Raw genomic sequence first — 26,461 nt, 5'->3', positions numbered from 1 at the left:
AGGCTACAGGCTCTGAGCCATCAGCACAGAGCCTGATGCAGGGCTCAAACCCACGAACTGCGAGATCATGACCTGAGCCGAAGTCAGACGCTTAGCCGACTGAGCCACCCAGGCACCCCTTTAAAGCATTCTTAAAGGAACTGATTTGGCACAAATTTTAATATAAGTAAACTATTGAGAAACAGATATGTATCTTTTCCCCCCTTAACAGGAATCATGTCCTGTTCTGACCATAGCTTTTTCAGTCCTAATCTAATGCTCAAAACTTGATGTGCTATCTTGCTATACAACTGAGCATAAACTTGTTTTTTGAAGGAAGATCGTTTCTGTCAATATATTATCTGATCAATTTTTTGTGTATGCCCATTTTTTACCTGGATTATTTATGTGCTTGTATTTAGTTGTGATAGTTCTCTACACACTCTGGATTCAAGTTATTTGGTAGATATATGTTTTACAGGTATTTTCTCTGAATATTTTGCTTATCTTTCCATTTTCCTACAAATGATTTTTAAAGGACTAAAGTTTTTAATTTTGTTAAATTTAAAATTTTTATGTTAAAAAAACTTTTTTTTAAATTCTACATTTATTTATTTTTGAGAGACAGAGTGAGACAGAGCATGAGCAGGGAGGGCCAGAGAGAGGAGACACAGAATCTGAAGCAGCCTCCAGGCTCTGAGTCAGCACAGAGCCTGACACGGGGCTCGAACCCATGAACTATGAGATCATGACCTGAGCTGAAGTCGGACACTCAACCAACTGAGCCACCCAGGCGCCCCTAAAATTTTTATGTTTTTTTAACAAACTGGTTCATGCTTTTTATTGCCCTAAGAAATCTTTGCCTACCCCAGAGTTGCAAAGATTTTCATCTTTTTTCTTCTAGAGATTTTATAGCATTAGCTTTTATATTTAGGTTTTGGTTCATTTTGAGTAGATTTTTGTGTATGGTGTGAGGTTAATTGTCAAGGTTCATTTCTTTCCCTTCAAATCTCCACTTCCAGTACCTTTTGTTGATAACACTGTCTTTCCCCCCATCAAGTTACCTTAACAACTTTGTTGAAAAGCAGTTGGCCATATGTGTGTGGTCGGTTTTTGGATTTTCAGCTCTGTTCCATAATCTGTGTGTCTGTCCCTACATAAATACCATATTATCTTGATTACTGTCACTTTATAGTAAGTCTGAAAATCATGTCTTCCAACTTTTTTTCTCCTTTCTGATGCTTATTTGGCTATTGTAGTTCCTTTGTTTTTCCATATACCTTTTAAATCAACTTACCAGTTGCCACTTAAAAAACTTGATTGAGATTGTGTTGAAATGAAATTAATTTAGGCAAAATGAACGTGTTAACAATTTTGGATCTTCAAATTATGAGCAAAGTTTAGCCCTCTCTTAGGTCTTTTAAAATTTATTTCAGCAGTGTTTTATAGCTTTTAATGTGGAGGTTTTGCACTCTTTTGTTACATTTTTTTCCCTATTTATTTGACCTCTTTTGATACTAGTGTAAATGAAGTCCTTTCCTTCATTTTCTAGTTGTTCACTATTACACCTGATTATCTTTGGATGATTACTAGAAATGTTATCGAATATTTATAGAAATAATTTGACACTCTGGGTGATGTTATTTTAACGAAGACTGAATTTCCTTCTGCTTCTGTCCAGATGTTAGGCTAGATGCAGATCACTTTAATCCAGTTAGGGATTGAGCGGATTCAAAGTGGGACTTCAGTGCTAAAAAGGGCTTTTCTATTTCCTGTTCATTCTTCATTTAGGGTATAGCCCTTCAGAATCCAACTGAAATTTTGAGATCTCCACCAAAGCCTCCCCTCTTTGATTGACCCGAATTTCAGTTTGTATGCCTCCAAGCTTATAAAGATTGCCAAAAGCTATACTCAGCTTCTTACCTCTCAACCATTTTTTTTTTGGCTTTCATTTGGCAATCACCTCAATGGAAAAAGTTTCCTAAAATACTTAAGTCAGCTCTTTTGTCTTCTTTCTTATAACTTATCTCAAAATCTGTGACCATGGTATCTTTCTGAGGCCTTCAAATCATAACTGCTGTCTTAAAAAAAATCTATGTGCATGTCTATATCTATATGTGTCTGCCTTTTTTCTTAGCTATTTTCAGGAGTGTTGCTCTGAGACACCCTAGTAAGTCATTGCCAGAAGTATATTTTTCTTCTTGTCCCCTCCACTCTTCCATCTCATTCTCCACTAGAATATAATATTGTTCTCTGTATCTCATTTACTGCTGTATTCCTAGCACTTAGTATACTGCCTAGCACAAAATAGCACAAAAATATCTAGTCAATAGATATTTGTCAAATTAAAGAATGAATAATACATTGACATTTTCTGTGAAAAGATAGAATGGAAATTCAGAAGAAAGTATCTTCCCTGTTATTTCTCATAGCTAAGATATAGCTGTTCTTTAGCATAATAGGGTGAGTTCTGAACTTGAATTCAGGACCTTTATAGTTCTAGTGCCTTTTTAATTGATATTCCCTCAAAATGTTAAATAACATCTTTTCTTTATCCATTTGTAAATTATTTATTACTCTCTTATTCATGGAAATAGTTTCAACTGTTATTATAAAGTTAAAGAGTTTTCAAGGGAAAAAATAAAAAAAGATAAAAAGGACATTGGAATTAATGTTCTAATTGACTAATCAAAATATTTAAGTATAAATATAGGTTTGTAATTTTTATGATGGTTATAATTCTTCCAGTGAATACATTCAAGGCAAATAGCTTGTTATGTTTTAAGAGGTAAAGATGAAGAATTTCATTAAAAATTACATTTTTCATAGTACATAAATGTCTACCTGTGTTTTTCTCCCTTTCCTTTAGAGCCATTTTAAGTGCCAGATCCACTTATTTTGCTGCAATGCTGAGTGGCTGCTGGGCTGAAAGCTCCCAAAAGTGTATTACTCTTCAAGGGTAAGCATAATTTTTACAAGGCAGCTTGACTGCAAATAATACTTCATACAAAACACTTCTAATGAATCTGTTTTCTCTATATATTCATTGAAATGTTTCTCATGTTGTGGGATTCAATGAAGTACATCTTCTGAAAATGAGAGATAGTAGGGAACATTTAGTAATAGAGGTAGCATGTTAGTCTTCCCACACTGTTAAAATAAAATATCACTACTGAGTGGCTTAAACAACAGAAATTTATTTTCTCAGAATTTGGCAAGATCAGAGTACCAGCAAGGTTTGTCTTATGAGAGCTCTTACCTTGGGTTGCAGACAGCTTATTCTCTGTGTGTGCTTAATGGCCTTCCCTTAGTGCATGGGGGCAAGGGGAGGTGAAAAGAAGGTAGAGGGAGAGAGACAGAGAGAGCTCTCTGGTTTCTTCTATTTTAGCACCTCAGGGCAGGGCCCCATCTTATTATCTAACTTAACCTCAATTCCTTATAAGCCCCATCTCCAAATATAGCCACATTGTGGAGTTAGGTCTCAGTATATAAATTTGGGTGCGTGGGGAAACACAAATATTCAGTATGTAAAAGGTAGTTTCTTTTTTATCTTTTAAAGAATAATTTGGATAGGTGTGGATTTCATTGACTTATGAGGCAATGGTGTATCTACACAATTTGTGGCAGTTTATATAAACTGCTAAGATAGTTATTAAGAGATAGACTAGTACCTTAAATGATAAAAAGGACCCTTTGTTTTTTTAGTGTTTATTCATTTTTGAGAGAGAGAAAGACAGAGCGTGTGTGGGGAAGCAGCAGAGAGAGGGAGACATAGAATCCAAAGCAGGCTCCAGGCTATGAGCTGTCAGCACAGAGCCCAATATGGGGCTCTAACCCACAAACTGTGAGATCATGACCTGAGCTGAAGTCAGACGCTTAACCGACTAAGCCACCCAGGTGCCCCAAGAAGGACCCTTTTTTGGTCACAGATAATCACTGTGAGATTCTGTAGTGTACAGTATGGGGAAGGGCTTTCTCATCAGGAAAAATGCCTGGGAGTTCTGAGGGAACCTCTCAGCCCTGCATCTTGGCCAGAATCTTGGGTACGGAATAGTGATAGTGGCAATTCCATGAAAATGGATGCATGGAAATTACTGATAAATTCTTAACCATTTATTTGTCACCCTGACCTATAATTTTTGTTCTTCTTGGTTATAATCATCTGGTTCTCTTACTAAGTAGAACAAATCTCCAAATGCCTGTCATTTTGTAATTTTTCACTCTATAAAAAATGGATTTTATATGCCAAGCTAAAGAGTTTATTATCCTGGGTAAAAGGGATATATAGATAGAGCAGTTGGTGACATTCTGTTATCACTATTGAAAACAGTCTGAAAAGTATACGTATCCTACTGATAAGATCTCTTCCTTTATGATGAATTTAAAATATCTGCTGAATAAATAGTGCTAGTAGAGGCTAGAATCTTTCTAAGTGTGCCAATCCTAGGGATAATTATATTGGTGTAATTTTGGAAAATTTTAGATGTTTTAGACATCATTTTAAAAAACTGTCAATCCACTCTCCTTAGAAATGAATTCAACAGAAATTTAAATGGAGAGAGAACACTAGTTTGACTCAAAATGCAACTTCTGACAGTCATTAAAAAATCACGTGATTCTGTGTAGTGAGAAAAAAGTCAAAAGAAGAGTGTGATTATGGGATCTCATTCTACAGCAAGGGAAAGTAATTTACAGAAAGCACATGTCTGATTTTTTCCTAGAAGAACTCTTAGTTCCTTGTAGGTTTAGTGACAGTTTTTACTATCTGATGTCTATTAGGTAGCTATTTCTTTCTTCCTTTCTCCAAATAGATTTTGTCCTCAGGAGTAATAGTAATGCCATGTTTTTTCTAGGCTTCTTCCACATTTACTATGCACTTTGATTTTTAGAATCACTCTTTGAGAGAGCAGGTGTATTCATATATTGCAGATGAGTAAAAACAAGATCAGTTAAGTTAAATGTCTTCCTGGAGTCACCTGGTAAATAAGTGCTTATGCTGAATATAAATCACATGGTTTTGATAAGTACTTCAGTGTCGATTCCACCACAGTCACTAAAGAGTTTAAAAGTTTCCTGTTGGCATGTATTCTTGAGCTAGTGCATACTCGTCTCCTCCACTGTTTAAATCCTTGATTTTCAAATTTTATCCCATAGAACCCTAAAGTTCTTGGTAGTATGTTAGGAAACACATGGCATGGGATTGGGATCTGAGGGGAAAACTATATAGGAAGGGCTGCCCCTTCAACCAGAACTGCTTTACTTTTATCTCTTTTATATTGTTTAAGATGACCTCTGAGTTTAGCTATAGGAATAAAGGGAGTCCTTAATCAGCCCTCATGAGTGATCAGATTAAACATTCAAAACACACAGGCTTTTAAAGATGCAGTTTATTTAGAGGTTAGTAGGCAAGAAGGAAGTAGTAGCATCAACTGCTGGTCTCTACTCTCTTAACCTATAATTTTCCATCCTTTATTATGATGGATGTGATGGATGAATATCTCCTGTTATAATATGGCCTGACTACCACTGACCAACTTTAGTAGCTTGCTCAAGGGAAAGCCAAATAGAAGTAGCCAAACTTGTTTTAGAGTTCTGTTTGGCTTTCCCTTGAGCAAGCTACTAAAGTTGATGAATGGTAGGCAGAGACAGATATCATATGATTTCACTTATATGTGAAATCTAAAAAGCAAAACAAATGAATAAACAAACAAAAGGCAGAAACAGACCCATAAATACAGAGAACTAATGACTGACAGAGGGGGAGGGTGTGGGTGTGGGCAAAATGGGTGAAAGAGAGTGGGAGATATAGGCTTCCAGTTGTAGAAAGAATAAGCCACAGGAATAAAAGGTACAGCATAGCGAATATAGTCAATGGTATTGTAATAGTGTTGCATGGTGACAGATGGTAGCTACACTTGAGGTGAGCATAGCATAACATATAGAGTGGTTGAATCACCGTGCTGTATTCTTGAAACTTAAGTAACGTTGTGTGTCAACTATACTAAAAAAAATGTCATTGAAATAAAAGTATGTTGTAGTAGTGACAGCAATGATCAGGCTCACTCCCCTGATAGTATTTTCCTCTCTCTTCGGTTGTGGTAAGCAAGGCTCTGTTTCTCACTGGTTCATCTTTCCTATAGCTACTAGGTCAGCAGTGGTGGCTTACTGCTGGAAATCTCACATTGGAAGTAAGGATACATTTCTTTTTGGCTCAACTGTTTTGTTTGGTAAAGCAAGGTTTTCTAATACTAAAATGAAGGAAGAAAGTTTCTCCTGACAGATACTGGGTTTTATCCATATCCTTTATTATCATCACACAATATTTTTTGCTTTTCCCTCTTGTACCACGTATCAAATTGACTGTGTCAAATTACCACCTACAATGGTATTAGTATCATAGGATATAAAGCTATAGGAAGGCTAAAGGGAATTTAAGAAAATTGAGGCTAAAAAGGATTTAGAAATTTTGCTTTTTAAAAAACTGCACCTTAAAATTTTTTTTTATATTATAACAATCTACAAAACAAATTCTTTTTTCACATTCACATTAGCTTGTATTGTGTACTTGGGTAGATGTTTGTGTGGGTAATACAGTACAGTAAAAAGATATGGACGTCGGTGTCATTATAGGTAGTCCAGTATCCAGTCCTAACTTGCTACATGACTTTAGGGTCATTGTGTATCTTCCCTGAGTTTCCTAAAGTTGTTGAAAGGATTAAATGAGATATAGTGCTTGGTATGTAATATATAGTGCTTATTAATATTTGTCTTTTCTTTTTTCCCTAGATTAGATTGTTCTCATTTTCTAGAGAGAAATGGGTTCAAGCAAGGTCCATTACCAATACCAGGACAGCAGTGCCTGCTTTTGCTTGATCAGCAGCCTTTTTTGGAACTGTGCCACTGTTGTATGTCTGCAGGATGTTTCCTGCAGTAGATTAGAACGAAATCCTGTCTGTCCTCACAGAAAAGAATTACAGTGTTTTTAATGAGGTGGTAACTCATAGACCTATAATGCATATAATATTTTTCAAAAGGGATAGCCTTCAGTAAATGGAGGTAGGAATAGTAGAGTCCTGTAATCCTAGTTCTACCTGTGCCCCAGTATTGGGAGGTGGTAGGAAGTTGTCCAGTTTTCATGGACAAAGGTGGAAATTCTCAACATCCTATACTGGACATTGAACCACAGCCAGTATTTATATAACTGCACACATTTCAATTTTTATATAAACGGAAGTCTTCCATTGGTGGCTTGGGGATTTAGAACATAAATCTGGATTTTCTCATCTCCCTTGGGAGATTCCTGGGATTACACTAAATTTTCAGAATGATCTTTCGAAATATAAATTAGATATATGTATTTCTCTTCTGACTAAAATTGCTCAATGCCATCTCATCACAGTGAGAATGAAACTGAAATCTTTACCACCAACCTATAAGACCCTGTATGATCTGGCTCCTGGGTTTTTCCAGACCATCCCACCCAAATTAACTACAGCCCAACTCTCCAGTTACCCTCTTTTATATTATCTTGTTATGTTGTTTTCATGGCACTTTTCACTATTAAAAGTACCTTTTTTATATATATTTGTTTACATATTTACTGTCCATGGCCTCCCTCTACAATGAAAGCTTCTTGTATCTTCGAGGTCTAGAATAGAGCCTATTATTCAATAAATAATTGAATGTGAATGAACGAACGAATGAATGAGTCCCTATGTTACCTTAGCCCACAGACACAGGACCCTGAAACTTTAGGAAGCACACATAAAGCACAGAGATTTTAGTAGACTAGATGTATGTTTATTCTCTGATCTTAGAGCTCTGTCCTCTCATAGGTCTTTCTTCCCTAAATATATGTAATGTTTTCATCTCCTAAAAGCTTTTCTGATTACATTTATTTGTTTAAAAAAAATTTTTTTTAATGGTTTTATTTATTTTTGAAGGAGAGAGAGAGAGACAGAGCATGAGCAGGGGGGAGGAGCAGAGAGAGAGGGAGACACAGAATTCGAAGCAGGCTCCAGGCTCTAAGCTGTCAGCACAGAGCCCGATGCGGGGGTTGAACCCATGAACCGTGAGATCATGACCTGACCCGAAGTCATACACCTAACTGACTGAGCCACCCAGGCACCCCTATTCTGATTACATTTAAATGGGGATAGTGCTTTCAGTCTTTCCATTTAAACTGTGGGCTATTGAAGTGATTTGTTGTTTTTCTAGGTCATTTGATCATGTTTTTATAAATACTTTTAGTAAAAATACAAACGAGTTACGACACTGTGATGAAAATACAGTTCAGTAAAACATCTGTAAAACTGAGGGAAAATGTTTTCTTGCTGTTTTTATAACCATATATTGATATATAGGCCCAAATGTCTGGATGTTCCTATCTAGTTTAATAAAACTGTTGTTTTTCTTTAGTCATTATTATCTTTTGCTTGAAAAGTCAGGTCTGGAAAGAAACTATTATTTAACCATAAATGACCAATCCTCATTAACAGTAAGAAGAATAGCTCTTGAAATTTTGATGGAAAAGTGCATGGGATAGTATATATTCTAGTAATTACACTAGTGTTTTAGATTAGCAGACTGCAGATAATGTGGCATGATTATTCTGAGATTAAATCTTGCCATATCCATAGTATGTAAATTAGAAGAGATTTGACTTTTTTTCCTAAGTATTAAAGATGTGGAGTTTTTGAACCAGCATAAACCAGTACTCAGCCATAGTGGGGGGGGCCAGTAAATATGTATTAAATTAATTAATACATATTTAAATTAATTAAATTAATTAAAAAATACTTACATATTTTCAACTTAGTATTCCTCTGAAGGCAATGCTGTAAGTGCCCAAGTAAGCCATTCATTAAACATTCTTCAAACATGTCTTGAGCATATGTTATATAAGACCATAGAATCAAACACCTGAGTCCTACCCTGTGGAACTCTATTTCTTTTCTTCTCTCTTTCCTTCTTTCTTGCTTTTAGCAGATTAGATACTGTAATATCTTAAAATTGTATAATATTATTAAGCTAGCTTAACAATATCAGCACTGTTCCCACCCTGATTTCCACTGCAGAGCTCCAATATTGTGTGGGGGAAGAAAATTCTTCTCATCCTGGGGGTACCGAATCAATGCTGACATTCGGTTGCTACTAGAACTACAAGGATAAATAAGATACAGCCTGCCCTAGCAGGACTCAGTCTAGAAGGAGAAACAAATGTGTAAATAAAGATATCACAAGTCAGTCTGATAAATGTGATAATGGAAGTATATAGTATAGTGTACTGCTTAAGAGCCCATACTTTGGAGTCAATAGGCCTAGATTTAAATGATAGTGTATCACTAGCCATTTGGCCTTGGGCAAGTTACTTGATTTCAGTTTTTCATTTATAAAACAAGACTAATAATAGTATCTCCTATTGAGTTGTTACGATTATTAAATGAGCCAGTGGCACTCAAAATGCTTATTAGCTCAGTGACTGGTTCATAAGTGCTCAATAAATGTTAGTTATTACTATGTTTACCATTCAGTGATTTTTTTTTTCCTTGGAAACATTAAGGAAACAATCAGAGATAAAGAGCCACGTGTCTGGTTTCTGAAAGATGAAGTAAGTAGAGAGGGAGAATATTTTAAACAGAGTATATGGATGTACTAAGACATAGATGTATAAGGAATTATAAGTAGTTCAGGTGCAGGAAATGAGTAGTTCATTTATCTTGGAACAGCTGCTAGAGAGGGTGAACTAGAGGTCAGATGATAAAGAACACTATACACCAGTCTAAGGAATTTGAACTTTTTTCCTATGGGCAATAGAGAATTGTTGAAGGGTTTTCACTCTAATAGCAGTGTGAGAAATGGGATGCAAAGAGATTATTTCAGGTAGGAAACTTACATGAGAGAGAAGATACAGTCATAGTACAGATAAGAGAAAAAATTTCACCTCTCCCAGAGCAGTCAGAGGAGAAACAGACAGCAGAGGCTAACTTCCAGAAATTTTTGAAGCTATAAGTGATGAGATATAATGAGGGAGAGGATTAAGATGAATCTCATGCTCTAATTTAGGTATCTAGGGGTGCCTGGGTGGCTCAGTCGGTTGAGCGTCTGACTTCGGCTCAGGTTATGATCTCGCAGTCTGTGAGTTGGAGCCCTGTGTCAGGCTCTGTGCTGACAGCTCAGAGCCTGGAGCCTGCTTCAGATTCTGTGTCTCCCTCTCTCTCTGCCCCTCCCCAACTCATTCTGTCTCTTTCTCTTTCTGTCAAAAATAAATAAACATTGAAAAAATTAAGAAAAAAATTTAGGTATCTAGATGATAATCTAGATGCTGAGATTTTTGGGCGGGGTTCAAAATAATATGAAAGAGTCAGTAGATTAAGTAAGAAAACATTTTCTTTGTTATTGATAAAAACACTTCAAGTAGTAAAACATGTATTAAGGTAAGAGCCAAAGTTGACTTGCTTACTGTGTCTCCTCTATGACTACCCACCTGAAATAAAGTCTGAAATTGGATAGCAGATGCACTTTTTCCCAATCACATCTTCAGACTCGTTCAGCAGAGAAGAAAGGAAAAAAGAAATTACATTACCTCTCATCTTGGGTTCCTCTGGACCATTGATAAGTGGTTATTGTCCATGAACCAGATGCAAGAAGCCCTGTAACAGTGCTATGAACAAAATAGGAACAGCAAAAAAATAAATAAATAAAGACTGAATCTGGGGTGCTGGGAGAGGTAGGAAAGAGGAAGGAGGCCATGAACTCAGTTTGAGATCTAGTAGTCAGTAGGACGTAAAAGTTACCACTCCAGACTACTTCTTTAAGTCATATCTTTTCTTTTCATCTGTAATAAGGATGTTGGCCAAGCTAGAGGTGCTGGATAGGTATTACAAATTAAGAAATCTGTGCAGCATAACAAGAATCTTTTTAGTGAATAGAGTTGTTCATCAGAGGCTTTAAGAAGACCAGAGGCCATTTGTCAGTGATGCTGAGGAGAGGATTTCCTAATGAGCCAGAGGTTGGACTGGGACCTCTCAGATCCCTTCTAACTCTAAAAGTTCATTAAAGAAGATGCTCAACAAATAATTAGTGATTTGCTAACATACCAATAATATTTTATAACATATAAAAATCTATAACTGTAGTTATACTTCATTTTAAATTAATGGAATAACTGCATGGATGTTATTTGAAGAACATATTCTTCAGATAAAAGTGAGATTAAAACTTTATCTTAGCTAAAATTTTATGAGAAAATAGAGTGTATTGTTGGTATCAGTTACACTTCAATTATTTCTGGATTTGAATTTGGTTTTCTTTTATATTTCAGTATAAACCATGTAGAAATGAATGTTATGATGCATTTTATATATGGAGGAACTTTGGACTTTCCAGAGAAAACTAATGTTGGGTATGTATTATTTTTAAATCATTTTAAGTATAAAAGTATTAATACTTTGTGTTGTCTGCTTTGTTGAGCTTTGTTTTAAAGTGTCAATACAGTAGAAGCTTCACTTTCATTATTTTGCCATATCATGTGTATTTGGGGAGTATCTAAAAACAGGAGGTCGCCTTATTTAGAAGAAAAGATGATCTAGCAACTCACAGTAATAAGATTAAGAAAAGTCTTTATTTGACTCAGATTTTGTTAGAAAGACCTTATATTTGTTTTGGAAAATAAACGACAGGTTTTTATAAAGTAAAATTGAATATCAAATTTTGAACAATTATCTTACTATTTTGTTTTCAAATTTTAGGATTACTCTTTTAAACAGCAAGAGAAAAGTAAAAAGAAAAACCTTAAAATTACTTTATAGACATCCTAAAGAACAACAATGGTTCTTAAGTGCTGTTTAGTGAAATGCCATGTAAGCGCTGAAACTGTAGTAGAGAGTGAAATCTACCTTGCTCTTCCAATTTTTTGGATGTGTTCTTCTTCTATTGCTGTTTTCATACCAAACAAATGAAAGCTGCTTTTTAATTTAAATAATCATTGGTTTTTTAAATTACAAACTGAGTGATTTTGGAGGGAAAATGTCATGAGTCACAGGGATTAAGTATTGAAATTTATCCCCCTGGAAACCTATAGGAAATTTTATCATGCCCTCAAGGCTTGTAGGTTTCCTAAGTACCTAAAGTGAGTGTGGTACGTGGAAATTCTTGCCAAATGAAAGAAGCAGTGGAAACTCGCTGAGGCATTGGATACTGTTTTCAGTCTTAGAGTCACTTGTAGGTATTTTCAGTATGATAAACATCAATTAATTGCCCTCCTCCCAAGTTTTTATTATACAGATTTCTTGCAAAGAGTTTTATAACTTTTACAGCCTTTGAAGCAGCTTCCTGGACTTTGCTGAATATGTCACTGACAATATGAGGGGAATTTGAAACATCTCCAATTTACTTCATGTTATTCTCCACTAACCAAGTCATCTGACAGTACTTTCTAACTTTGACCTGTGTCCTTTTTATTATCCATAAAGGATATCTATTATGTAGGACAGAAAGTTAGAGTTAAAATAATTCAGATTATTATTATTTTTTTAAATAGGCTATTATTAAGACATTACTGTGTATTAGTCCTTAGTTTTTAAATTGGAGAATTAACAGTCTATCTGTTTTTATTTTAGTCAGATACTCAATATGGCTGATATGTATGGACTAGAAGGATTAAAAGAAGTAGCAATCTATATTTTAAGAAGAGATTACTGTAATTTCTTTCAGAAGGTAATTATTGAGTCTCAGAAATCTTTTACCCAGTGCTTACAGTCACCCATTATTATCTACTAGATTTTTAACTCTGATTGTCAATAGTGCTTTGAATCTTAAAAATATTCAGTCAATTTAACTAATGGGAACTCTAGTTGAGAAATAGCTCATATGATATGCTTACAAAAAAAAAACAGAAATTAATTCAGATCATTTAAGTAAAATAAAATTGACATGGAGTTTATTGAAAGGATATAGGAGTATCCTTTATAATTCAAAGGTGGAGTGTGCAGCTGGGACTGAGTCAGGGTGGGTGGCTCAGTCAGTTAAGCGTCCAACTCTTAATCTTGGTTCAGGTCATGATCTTGTAGTTTGTGAGATCGAGCCCCACATTGGGCTCTGCACTGACATTGCAGAGCTGCCTGGGATACTCTCTCTCTCTGTGTGCCTCTCTGTCCCTCCCTCCCCTGCTTGTGTCCATGCGTTCTCTCTCTCTCTCAAAATAAATAAACAGAGAAAAAAAACCACATTTATCACAAGTGTTTCATTTGTTCTTTTCCCTGAAAGTACGCTCTTCCTTCCTGTCACTTCTCTTTATAGCATCTACTTGAGATGGAATATATTTCTCTTCTCATCAAGTGGAGTATGAATACTAACTTTTAACTTTAGTTAATATAAACATAAATTTATTGTCTAAAGAAAGATCTCCTACTACACATTTGTACAGATGCCATTTTGTACATTATTCTTAGATTATCTAATGTTTTAACTTACTCTGTGACTATAGGTTATTTTTTATGTACTTAATCATTTTCTAAATTCTCTACAGTGATCATATATTATTACTTTTATAATCAACAAAAAAGCAAATCTTAAAATAGTTGTTTTACATCGATATTCCCTTCTTATTGGGTACTTGAGGCAACAGTATGTATTGTATGCATTTTAATTAGGTAATTTTAATAATTTTAGTAACATGTAAATTTATATTTTTGTGTTGGGTAGGACTTTCCTACCTCTGTATAAGTTGCAGCTGAAGAAGCACCCCATGTACTAAAAGAGAGCCATGAACAGTTGCCTATAGCACCACCTCCACTACCACCCAGAGTTTACTGAGAAACATTAAACTCCTCAGCTACCTTTAATCAATCATTTATTCCAGCCTCTAGAAGTAAGGAAATTAGAAGAAGGAGGGTGGTCTGTGGTATCCTGAACTTTGTAGAAAGTGAATAATTCTGATGAAAGATTTTCCTTCTCTTTCGTCTGCTTCCCTCATCTTCCCAGCCAAGTGAAAGTCAGGAGGGAGATCCAAGCATATCTGAATAAAAATTAAAGATAGAGGGTATCTGCAATGAGGAGATATGTCTTATCCTTCAGATGGACATATGCCACATCTGTAAAACCAGCCCACTTTGGAGCTTCCATTAAAGAATAAAAGAAAATGGTAAGAGATTTCTTGGGAGAGCCTGAATTTCTTGGAATATGCCTCAGAAGCCAGTAAGAGTACCCTCATATGTGGAGATTTCTAAAGGGAGAAGCCAGTACTAGTTTGGCCATTAGGGACAATAGCTGTTGTCATGTGTAGAAAAAAGTAGGGGCTCCTGTCTGGCTCAGTTGGTAGAGTGTGCAACTCGTGATTTCGGTGTTGTGAGTTCAAGCCCCACATTGGGTGTAGAGATTACTTAAAAGTAAAATCTTAAAAAGAAGAAAAGAAAAAAGTATGGGGAGTCCACTCCACACCCGTTACACCTGGTTCGTGGGGAGGGAAGAGGACCTTAGTGGTTCTTTGAAGATTAGAGGTTGCTGGTACAGGGCCAAATGATGCTGTGTCCCACCTAGGGATCACTGCACATCATGAACCACTAGAAGAATCTTTATCCACTGAGGGGCTAGGGTTACATATAGTCTGCTCCTAAAGAGTCATTGGCAAAGGCCATCAACATCTTTTTTTTTTTTTTTTAATGTTTATTTATTTTTGAGAGAGAGAAACAGAGCATGAGCGGGGGAGGAGCGGAGAGAGAGGGAGGCACAGAATCCGAAATAGGCTCCAGGCTCTGAGCTGTCAGCACAGAGCCTGACGTAGGGCTCGAACTCACAAACTGTGAGATCATGACCTGAGCCGAAGCCAGACGCTTAACCAAATGAGCCACCCAGGTGACCCAAAGGCCATCAACATCTTAATTAGAGCAAACTCAGTGACATCAACCTATTTCCATGCTGTGTCTGGTTATTTATATGGCCATTCATAGCCCTCTTTCACAGGAGTTAGACCTAGAAAATGGAGGAGCAAGAGGAGACCACACCATGCTCTACTCCTGATTCCACATTTCCCCAACTATAAATGTAATCAGTGATGGGGGAGAGAAAGATGTAAAGCCAGATATAAGATAGGTGTCTAAATAGTACTGTGCTGATTTCAATTCCAAAAAATAACCAGAAAATACTGGAATTTGCCTATAATGTCATGAAGGGATGGAAAAAAGGAGAATTTGACACAGCATAGTTGGCAGCATTATCTGGGAAAAAAGTTTTATGTTAGTATCTCCTCTGAACTGAGACTCCTCAATAAATGAATTACATCTAACATTTTATTTATTTTTTATTTTTAAAAAATGTTTTATTTTTATTTTTTATTTTTTATTTTCCTTTTTTGAAAATGATTTATTGTCAGATTGGCTTGCATACAACACCCAGTGCTCATCCCAAGTTCCTTCCTCAATGCCCATCACCTATTTTCCCTCTCCTCCCACCCACCCCCATTCACCCTCAGTTTGTTCTCTGTATTTAAGAGTCTCTTGTGGTTTGCCTCCCTCCCTCTCTGTAACTATATCTTTTTCCCTTTCCCTTCCTCCTTGGTCTTCTGTTAAGTTTCTCAAGATCCACATATGAATGAAAACATATGTGGTTTATATATATAATGGAATACCACTTGGCAATGAGAAAGAATGAAATCATACCATTTGCAGCAACATGGATGGAACTGGAAGGTATTATGCTTAGTGAAATAAGTCAGAGAAGGACTGGTATCATACATTTTCATACATTGTGGGGAATAAGCTTAGAAATTCCCTGGGCTTGCACCAATGGGTTAACAAGGCATAAAGAATTACAAAGCCATAGGATGCTCACACCCAAGTTTGGGTAAACAAGATTAGGTGAATAAAGGTAGAGAAGGGGGGCTAAGGCCCCCAGAATAAAGTAGGGGGCAAAGGCCCCCAGAATAGAGGGGGGGCAAATGTCCCCAATACAAAGGTATATGAGGTAAGCAAGATTAGGTATTCAGGGTGAAAGCACCCCCCCAATTTAGTACTATAGCAGAAAGCTGCTTTCACAGGAAGGAAGGACCAACGTAGGTAAACAGGTAAATAGGGCTATAGACCTCTGCGCTGCAGTGAAGCTGTCCAGAGCAGAGCTGATTAACAAAAGAAAGGTGTCTTGTTAACCCTGAGGTTACTTGCTGTATCTGTCTTATCCCCTACGCTGGCTAAGATAAACAGACATGGTGCTTCCTGTCTGCCATTAACAATCATCTGACCATCCGCCTGGGGCCAGGATTTTGTTTTGTATTAATCCAAACCCCTAACCCCAAATATCTTCAAGACCCCCTTTCCTTCACGTCCATAAGTTAGTGTTCATAGTTTCATTGCCTCTTTGTGCACATCCATCACCATGTTTGTAAGCCTTCTGATCCTAATACAAATGGGGCAAGGACCCTCATTCGGGGCTCTTGTCTTTTCTTGGACATTAGCCATCTCTCGCTTTTAATCCTGCGTCCGCTCTCTTGTGGGACAAAAGAGAACTTTAGACTAGAGTCTATACAATACATCTAACATTTTAAAAATAATCTCTTTTATGGATAGTCTTTGGACCATTGCCTCTAGTTTTTAGTATGTTTGTAAGTATACATAGGTTGTATGCAGCTTCTTGCATTTTACTTACAATAATTCACTTGATTTTTAAAACACAGAAGGCATATTTGTTAACATTGTAAAACAACAGAAAATGAAATTTTAAATAGATTATCAATATGATACTTTGTTGAAAACTTTTTTCACTTTATTTTACTTGTTTTAATATATTTTATTGTGGTAACAGATATTTGAGAGAATAATTTTTGCTTTTATTGCTTGATCTTTAAACTTTTGCTTTACATATTTTTATAATATATAACTTTATAAATATATCTTTGAAAGTATAATTTTTAACTTCTAGATCTCAGGGGTATCTGGGTGGCTCAGTCGGTTAAGCATCTGACTTTGGCTCAGGTCATGGTTTCGCCATCCATGAGTTTGAGCCCTGCATACAGCTCTGTGCTGGCAGCTCAGAATCTGGAGTCTGCTTTGAATTCTATGTCTGCCTCTCTCTTTGCCCTCCCCTGCTCATGCTCTGACTCTCCCTCAAAAAGAAATAAACATTTAAAAAAGTTTTAACTTCTAGATCTTAATTATGTAGTTTCTTGCCAGTGACTTACTTGCATGTGATAAGCCTATTGTAACACACTGCACAGTAATACAAATTTGGGTAGAAAGTAATGGGTAACTGACCCTGAAACTCCTGACAAGCTTTAGTCATTTCATTAACTTCACAATTTTACCTTTTACACAATTAAAATTTTTGGACTTCATTTATAGAATTACAGTGAACTTTACATTATATATTTTTCATCCCTTCTTTTTTTTTAAGTTTATTTTTCAGAGAGACAGAGACAGAGCAAGTGGGAGAGTGAGAGAGAGAGAGAGAGAGAGAGAGAGAGAGAATCCCAAGCAGGCTCTGCACTGGTAGTGCAGAGCCTGATGTGGGGCTTGAGCTCACACAACCATGAAATCATGACCTGAGTGGAAACCAAGAGTTGGACTCTTAGCCAACTGAGCCACCTAGATGCCCCTTTTTTGCCACTTCTTTAAAAACATATCTTGGATAGTGATTTAAATATATCTCTTCCCAAATTCTGCAAGCAGATTTTGAAAATGACTAAAGGTCTGTCATCCTGTTACAAAATACTTGGAAATTAGCATTTTTATATAAGTGAAATTCTCAGAGAGTTAAAGTAACCTTTTAAGCCAGTGGTCAGTAAACCTTTTCTGTAAAAGGCCAGATAGCAAATATTGTAGGCTTTGTGGGCCATACATTCTCTATCACATCTACTCAGCTCTGCTGTTGTGGAACAGAAGCAACTACAGACAACATGTAAAGGAACATCATAGTAGTATTCCAGTAAAACTTTATTCACAAAAACAGTGATGGGCTACATTGGCCCACAAGTATAGTTCCCTAGTCTCTGCTTTAAGCAGCAAATTACTTTGTATTTTAATTTTTTTGTGGAAATTATTCTTATACATCAATTGGTGGACTTTGTGTTGTAAAGAGCTGGTTATTCCTAAATTAGATTGCTGGACCTCTTTTTTTTTTTTTTTTTTTTTTTTTTTTTTTTGAGTGAGAGTGAGGGAAGAGAGAATCTTTAAATTTTTTACTTTTGTATTTATTTTTATTTTAGAGAGAGCATGAGCTAAGGTGAGGGGCAGAGGGAGAGAGAGAATCTTAAGCTGGGTCCATGCTGACACAGGACTTGAGCACAGCCCTGGGATCATGACCTGAGCTGAAATCAAGAGTTGGATGCTGAACAAACTGAGCTACCCAGGTGCCCCACATTCCTGGACGTTTTAACTCTTGTGTTTACTTTTATAATTTTTTAGACTTCTGAGTGTTTTTATGTTTATACCAGTAGTTTCTTCCCAAGAGTTTGATACTCTTGTCTGAAGTGGTTCAGAAAACCAAATTATTTAACTTGGTAGAATTATCACTGTATCATCTATATAGTGACAGCCATTTTTATTTTATTTTATTTTTTTATTTTATTTCTTTTTTTTTGTTATTTTGAGAGAGAGAAAGAGAGTGCACAAGCTGGGGAGGGACAGAGAGAAGGAGAGACAGAATCTCAAGCAGGCTCCACACCATCAGTGCAGAACCCAGTGTGGGGCTCGAACTCACAAACCATGAGATTATGACCTGAGCCGAAATCAAGACTTGGACTCTTAACCAACTGACCATTTTTTATTTTAGAATAGCCTAGAGTACCTCCAGTTATTGCAAAGGGAATAACCAGTTTGTTCATATACAAAGCAAAATATTTACATTCAATTTATTGAACACTAATGTAATACTTTTAGGAGAAGTGTATTAGAAACTCAAATTAATAGCAGTTCATAATTTTAAAAGTTGCAAATCACTAACCTTATTAGAAAGATTACCCTGGGTGTAATTCTAAAGAAGCTTTGCTCTTCTCTGAGAGCAAGGGATCTTCAGAAAGATACACTTAGAGACCACATACACAAATTGGCTGATTGATGATCTTTATTTAGTATATAAACCCCACATTACAACAAATGAATGTGTACCAAGAGAAGTTGAACTCTATTCACCCTAATAGGCAATAGATATGCTTAGAAAATAATCCAAAACCTGAAAATAAGTGATATGGGCAATATGTAGCAAAGAGGCTTAACACCAAGAGCAATGAGTTGTTGTCACTACTTATATCTACATTTTTTGTTTTAATTACTTCCATATATGAACTTTTAAAATACATTATATAATTATGATCTAATTTCTGTCATTTTGTCTTAGGTCAGAGTAGGACTTCCCATTGCACATGCACTTAGAGTTATATTTATACTTCAGGAAGCAGATTAGATCATATGGTTGCATTGCAGTGTGATGTGCTAGAAATTACACCATTTTAATGTAAAAAATAAGCTAAATGAAATTAAAATAAAACTTGTGTTCATTCTGATAGCTGAGAGAGTTCAAATGCTATTCTATAAAACTAAAGGTTGTTAGTGATACTCTGTTTTACAAGAATAGACTTTTGAATTATGCACATTTATTCTGCAGTTTAGGTATACAAATCAGATCATGTTTATGAACCAAATACTTTTAGCCTCTGAAAGTTGAAAAAAAATACATGTGTTGTTTTCTATTAATTTTAGCCTATTCCCAGAACGTTGGCGTCTGTATTAGAATGCCTGATTATTGCTCATTCAGTTGGAGTGGACAGTCTTTTTGCTGACTGCATGAAGTAAGTGATTTGAAGTAGTGTCAATACTATTAATATAAAGATTTTGTTCTTCTATTCTTGTAATTTTCTGGGAGATTTTGGAATTGGCCTGTTTTCTGGGGTACATTGTAGGGAACTTAATGCTTAACTAGTTGTAACAATTGAGAAGTATTATTGACTTAGATATTACTCAAGATGCTTGGGATCTATTTTATTTTAGCCTAGCCATGGTTATTTATGTCAAAAGCTATGCATGAAACTTAAAGTAGAATTAAAATATTTGTTTACAGAAAAGGGAGGACAATTAAGTCCATCATAGAGTTCACAAAATTAACGGTAAGAGTTAGTCATCATATATTTATGTACAACTTATATCATTGAAAATAAAAGTGTTATTTGAATACTATAATCCAAAATATTTTCATTTCTCTAACTTGAGATTCTTTTATTTTTTTTAACAGGTGGATTGTAAAGCATTTTGCAAGGTTTTGGTCTGAGAGAAGTTTTGCAAATGTACCTCCTGAGATTCAGAAAAGTTGTCTTAACATGTTGATTCAGTCTTTAGTAAGTATAAACTGAATACCCTTGTTTGTATTTGTCATCAAAAAGTTTATTCAGTTTTGTGTAGGTACTTTCAACGTTTTAAACATAAATGTAGAATTCTATGGTAAAAGCAAGATGAGAGAACCGATTTCAGATAACCCAGAACCAGTTGAGAACCTGTCCTCAAGATTTTGTTCCCCTCTACCAAATTCATTAGTTAGGGTTCAGAGAAGCAGAACCACTATTTTGGTTCATGAACAAAGGGGGCCTGGTGCCACAGATGGAGGTTATGCATTGGTATCAACAACATAGATTTCTATTCTCTAAGGTAGATTTGGTACAGCGCTGAAACTTCTCTGTGGCAACATTCCCCACGAGAACCAGCCATTTACTTGGAGGCCAGTTAATTATATTGGACCACTTCATCATGGAAAAGGCAGTGCTGTGTTCTCATTGGAGTAGACATTTGCTCTAAATACAGATATGCCTTCCTTGCTTCCAGTATTTCTGCTAAAACCACTATCCGTGGTCTTACAGAATGCCTTTTCCATTATCATGGTGTTTCACACAGCATCACTTATGACTAATGAACTCACTTCACAGCAAATCAAGTCTGGCTCATGATTTCACTGGTCTTACCATGTTTTCTGTCATCCTGAAACAACTGGCTTGATAAATACCAGCCATGACCAAGTTACCAGTTACAGAAATGAGGTTCTAGTAGTTATGATATAAACATTAATTCCCCCTTTTTATATGAATATTTGTTTACATAAACCACTGTTTATGTGTATTCCTTCCACTGTCTCATATCTCTGCCATCTAATATAAGACCTGTTAATAATGGTTAATTTTATATCTCCATATTTAAGTTACAGGATAGCAAAGGGGAGTGGGAATCAGTCTGAAGAACAATAAATATTTCCCAAAGACAAAATAAAGACTTTATATCCTCTTACAGGGAAGGGCTAGCATGTTTGTTGTATACAGGATACTTATACCATGTCAGGCAAAAGCATAACTTTGTTATTGTCTCCATTTGAAATTAAGTATTGTTTAAAGAGATGTGTATGGGTGCCAAGCCCACAGGGGTGGACTGCAGTGATTTTGTAACATTGTCAGCTTGGCTCAGATAAACTGTTTCCCAGAATTTCCCTCTTTGAATGTTTCCACTTGGAGTGGCCACAAGGGACAATTTGGCATGAGATTTGGAGGGTAAAAGTGAAGCAGCAGCCTTTTTTTTTTTTTTTTTTTTTTTTAATAACACCAGGACTATTGGGGCAGGCACTTTTATCTCATACGTGTTGCTTCTTTACTGGCTCACCTTGTGGACGTGAAACAGCCAGGCCATATCTGCTCCACCATGCCCTGTGTCCTTTTTTGGCTGCTCTTACCTCTGTGCCAGAGATATGTTTACCTCCATGATGAAGAGTACCAGCATCGCCTGAAGGACACCTATTTCATCCAGGTTGTAGGCAGTGAAAACTGAAATGAGTCCATCCTTGTGGATTACAGCTTGTGTTCTTGGTGTTAGTATGTCCTTGCTGTCCTGTCTTCTCATATCAGCTGCCTTCCCTGTGGTCTTCAAACTATATCTTCATTTACAAATACCATTTAACCAGCTCCCACGATTACATAAGGTCAAATCTCTGTAACAAATTCCTTTATATATATACAATTAACTCCTAGTGGTTCTCTTTCTCTGAACCCTAAATGATACGTCACACTGGGTTACATAGAAGATACATCTAAACCTAACTGGGAAAATAAGTGTAGGCCATCAGCTGGTGAAATACTACCAGCAAAAAATAAATCTCAATCTATATTTATGCTAATGAAGGACTTTGTGGCTTAGTTTCTTAATATTTTGCATTTGTTTCTTTGGTCAGTGAATAGCTACTCCCTGTTCATGAAGGCAAACCATGTCCCAGCTATACTTCAGCTTCATAGAAGTAGAAACATCATTTACTACTATTGCTGCTGTTGTTGTTGTTGTTGTTGTTGTTGTTGTTATTATTATTATTATTTAGTGGGTGTTTTTAGACCTTTATAGTTAAAAAATACTTGGCATTTTTAAAATTTTATGTAAGACAGGTACTCTAACCTCTATTTCACATATGAGAAAAGAGAATCAGAAGTGCTTTATTCAAATTCAAAATGTCAGTAAATGACAAAGCCATATCTTTTTTTGTTGTTAATTTATTTATTTTGAGAGAGAGAGAGAGTACAAGCAGAGGAGGAGCAGAGAGAGAGGAAGACAGAGAATCTTAAGCAGTCTTCGTGCTGTCAGTGCAGAGATCATGAACTGTGAGTGAGATCATGACCTGAGCTGAAATCAAGAGTCAGACGCTTAACTGACTGAACCACCCAGGCACCCCCAAAGCCAGATCTTAAAACCAATTGCTGCCATTCTGAAGATAATATGATAGGTGCTCACTGTGGGCAAATTTTTCTTTAAAGAAATGTGGACCTTGACTTTATCATCTCACAAATTGGTGGAAGAATGGGCATTTAAATAACTAAGTATAATACAAGTTAGACTATGATGAGTACTAATATTAAGTTCCTTGTCAGTCTAATTTACCCTGGTAGCCTCAGCCTTAGAGCAGTGCCTGACTCATATTAGCAACTCAGTATATATTTTCAAATAGGTAAATACATGAAAGAATAAGTTAAAATTCAGGTGTGTACATGGGATCACAGAGGTTAAAACAATTGATTCTGATTAGAAGGATGAGAGAAGTAATTTGAGATGAACCTGAAGCTAGAGGAAAATTTCAGAATAAAACAAGTACATTAGGATATTCCTGACAGACTGTTAAATTGTGACCAGAGACCTGGAGACAGACAGTTCCAATATTCTGCTATAACTGGAATGAGAAGAGATAAGTCTGGGGAGAGGCTAAGGCCAGATTGGGAGGGATCTTAACTGTCTTGTTAAGAAGTTTGATTTTGGGGGGCACTGGGTGGCTTAATTGGTTAGTTAAGCATCCAACTTCGGCTCAGGGCATGATCTCACAGTTCCTCAGTTCAAGCCCTGCATGGGGCTCTCTTCTGTCAGTGCAGAGCCCATTTCAGATCCTCTGTCCCCCTCTCTTTCTACCCCTACCCCGCTCATGTGAACACTCTCTCTCTCTCAGAAATAAACATTAAAAAAAAAAAGGTTTGATTTTTTAGTAAGTGGTAAGTATGTGAGTTTAATTGAAAAATAAGCCCTTCATATGATGCCTCTCCCTCTGTTACAATATTTTGATTTTATAACTCTAATCAGGTCTTTGTAAGCTTTGTGAATATTTGTTTTTTACTTTCAAGACAGATGAAAAGATGACATCAGAGCAGCTGAACATGCAGTTTAATTGAAATTTTGAAATTATGTCTTTCTTTTTTTAGGTTTTTGTTTTTATTTATTTTGAGAGAGAGAGTACAAGTGGGAAAAGGGAAGAGAGAGAGAGGGAGAGACAGAATCACAGGCAGGCTCTGCACCACCAGCACCGAGCCCAATGCAGAGCTTGAACCCACAAACTGTGAGATCATGACCTGAGCCAAAATTGGAGCCACCCAGGTGCCCCTGAAATTATGTCTTTCTTTGTGAATAGTCAGGCTTTCAGAAACAGTAGCTTAATATATTTTTCATATTTTATTATATAAATAAAGTATATTTCGCTTTTGATTAAAAAAATCAGATATTTTTTAATGGTGCTGGGAAAACTGGACAACTACATGCAAAAGAATGAAACTGGACCACTTGCTAACACTATAGACAAAAATAAACTCAAAATGGATTAAAGACCTAAATGTGGAACCTTAAAAATGTTAACCATTTTTAACCATAAAAATTACCATTTCCTAAATGGTAACCATAAAAATCCTAGAAGAAAACATAGGCAAATAATATCCCTGACATGGCCATAGCAACATTTTTCTAGATATGTCTCCTCAGGCAAGGAAAACAAAAGCAAAAATAAATTGGGATTCCATCAAAATAAAAGGGGTTTGCACAGTGAGGGAAAGCATCAAAAAAACAAAAAGGCAACCTACTGAATGGAAGAAGGCATTTGCAAATGATACATCCAGTAAGGGGTTAATATCCAAAACACATGAAGAATTTATACAGTTTAATACTAAAAAAAAAAAAATCCAATTAAAAATGGGGAGAAGACCTGAATAGACATTTTTTCCAAAGCATATACACAGATGGCCAACAATACATGAAAAGATGCTCAATATCACTAATTACAAGGTAAGCGCAAATCAAAACCACAATGAGAGACCATCTCAGACCAGTCAGAATAGTTATCAAAAAGACAAGAAATAACAAGTGTTGGAGAGGATATTCAGAAAAAGGAACCCTCATGCACTGTTGGTGGGAATGCAAACTGGTGCAGCCACTGTGGAAAACAGTATGGAGGTTCCTCAAAAGATTAAAAATAGAATTACCATATGGTCCAGTAATCCCACCATTGGGTATTTACCTAAAGAAAATGAGAACACTAATTCAAAAAGATACATGCTATTGCTACATTATTTATTAGAGCCAAGATATGGAAGCAACCTAAGTTTCTACTGATAGACAAATGGATGAGGAAGATGTACATACACAGAGAGGAGTATTATACAGCCATACAAAGGATGAAATATTACCATTTGTGACAATATGAATGGACCTAGAGGATATTTTGCTAAGTGAAATAAGTCATACTGCAAAAAACAAATACCATATGAATTCACTTATATGTGAAATCTGAAAAAACAAATGCATAAACGAAAAGCAGAATCAAACCTATAAATAGAACAAACTGGGGGGTTGCTAGAAGAAAGGGGTGGGAGGATGGGAACAATGGGTGAAAGGAAGTGGTGGGTACAGACTTCCAGTTATGGAAAGAATAAGTCACAAGAATAAAAGGCCCAGCATAGGGAGTGTAGTCAATGCTATTGTAATAGCACTGTATGTTGACACATGGTAGCTACACTTGCAGTGAGCACAACATATGTTGTACACCTGAAACTAGTGTAACATTATGTGTCAACTAAAAAAATTTTTAAGAAAAATTTTTAATTGTTTCAAATTAAAATTTGAAATATGTTATCCAAAAAGTGAAAGAGCAGCAGTCTTCTTAGTTTTCTTTAGTTCTAATTCAGCTCAACAGCATGTGCCATGGTGGGCACTTAACTGCATCAGTGACATGCCCAACACTGTCATATACGAAGGGAGATAAGAAAGTGCTACATTGAACTATATTTGGAGGATTTTCTTGGTCTTTTATTAATGTGAGGGGATTTGAGTTTTTTTTCCCTTTCTGGGTCTATGCAGCAGTTCAGTAAAATATGGCTGCTCCCTCCTACCACGTACAACCATTGCTTTTGGTTAGAAGAGAAAGCAGGGTGAAGGCATGAGTACAAGAGAGAAAGGTGTTAGAAAAGTTATAATTTTATAATGTAATTACTTGAACTGTTTCAAAACATTAAATTTTGCTGTGCCAAAATGTTTAAGCCCTTATAAAAGCAAATTATGAAGAATTTTTAAATTGAGGGAAGTTAAAACAAAAGTAGGGATGGTCAGTAGGGTAAAACAAAGTTGTATATATTATGCTATTTAGTCCTAAGGCCAAAGGATAGCTTAAGACCTATTTGATCAACACAATATCATAAGGATTAAGAAATAATATGACTCATAGTATTTATTCAATATATGGTATTATCCAGGAAGCTGGCTGGAAGAATTTTCAGTTGGATCTATACTTCATATCCTGGTATGCAAGGGATACATTCCAAATAGATCAAAGGTTTGAATGTGGGGGGAAAAGCCGTTAAAATATTACAGTACACCCTGGGAGAATTGTAACCTTGACAGGAGAGCAGAGATATAAAATTCAGAAGGCTTAAAAAATTGATTACATAAAAACACAAAATTTTATGTAGTAAAAACAACCAAGCAAAGTCAAAAGACAAATGACAGTTTATATCATACTTTTGACTCTAGGTTTCCTAATATAGAGGATTCTCACAAGTTGATTTAAAAATATAGGACAAAATTAGATGGTTCACAAAGACAATACAGATACTTCTTAATTTGATGAATAAATCCTCAACTTCATTTAAGAGAAATGGACATGAAAATGACAGTATCAAACCATTTTCTATCTTTTAGAATGAAAAGAAAAAGGGAATGTGTACTAGGTTAGTAAG

General features: G+C 35.9%; 1 protein-coding gene across 3 annotated transcripts in view; it reads left to right on the top strand.

The window, feature by feature from the left end:
- The window catches only part of BTBD8 (BTB domain containing 8), a 117,149-nt gene that overhangs the window by 56,963 nt on the left and 33,725 nt on the right, over positions 1-26,461 (top strand). For 2 of the 3 annotated variants that reach the window (XM_019414171.2, XM_019414170.2), the window contains exons 5-9: positions 2,849-2,938; positions 11,303-11,383; positions 12,600-12,696; positions 19,665-19,753; positions 20,194-20,296. In XM_019414171.2, the coding sequence (XP_019269716.2) occupies positions 2,849-2,938; positions 11,303-11,383; positions 12,600-12,696; positions 19,665-19,753; positions 20,194-20,296 (460 nt within the window). Of the gene's footprint in view, positions 1-2,848; positions 2,939-11,302; positions 11,384-12,599; positions 12,697-19,664; positions 19,754-20,193; positions 20,297-26,461 lie in introns of those variants that run through there. The other variant, XM_019414172.2, reaches the window with a different exon arrangement.

This window comes from Panthera pardus, unplaced genomic scaffold, assembly GCF_024362965.1.
Source record: "Panthera pardus isolate Hobbes unplaced genomic scaffold, ASM2436296v1 HiC_scaffold_11, whole genome shotgun sequence".
In the NCBI taxonomy this organism is placed as follows: Eukaryota; Metazoa; Chordata; class Mammalia; order Carnivora; family Felidae; genus Panthera; species Panthera pardus.
This window is presented reverse-complemented; position numbering and strand designations above follow the sequence as displayed.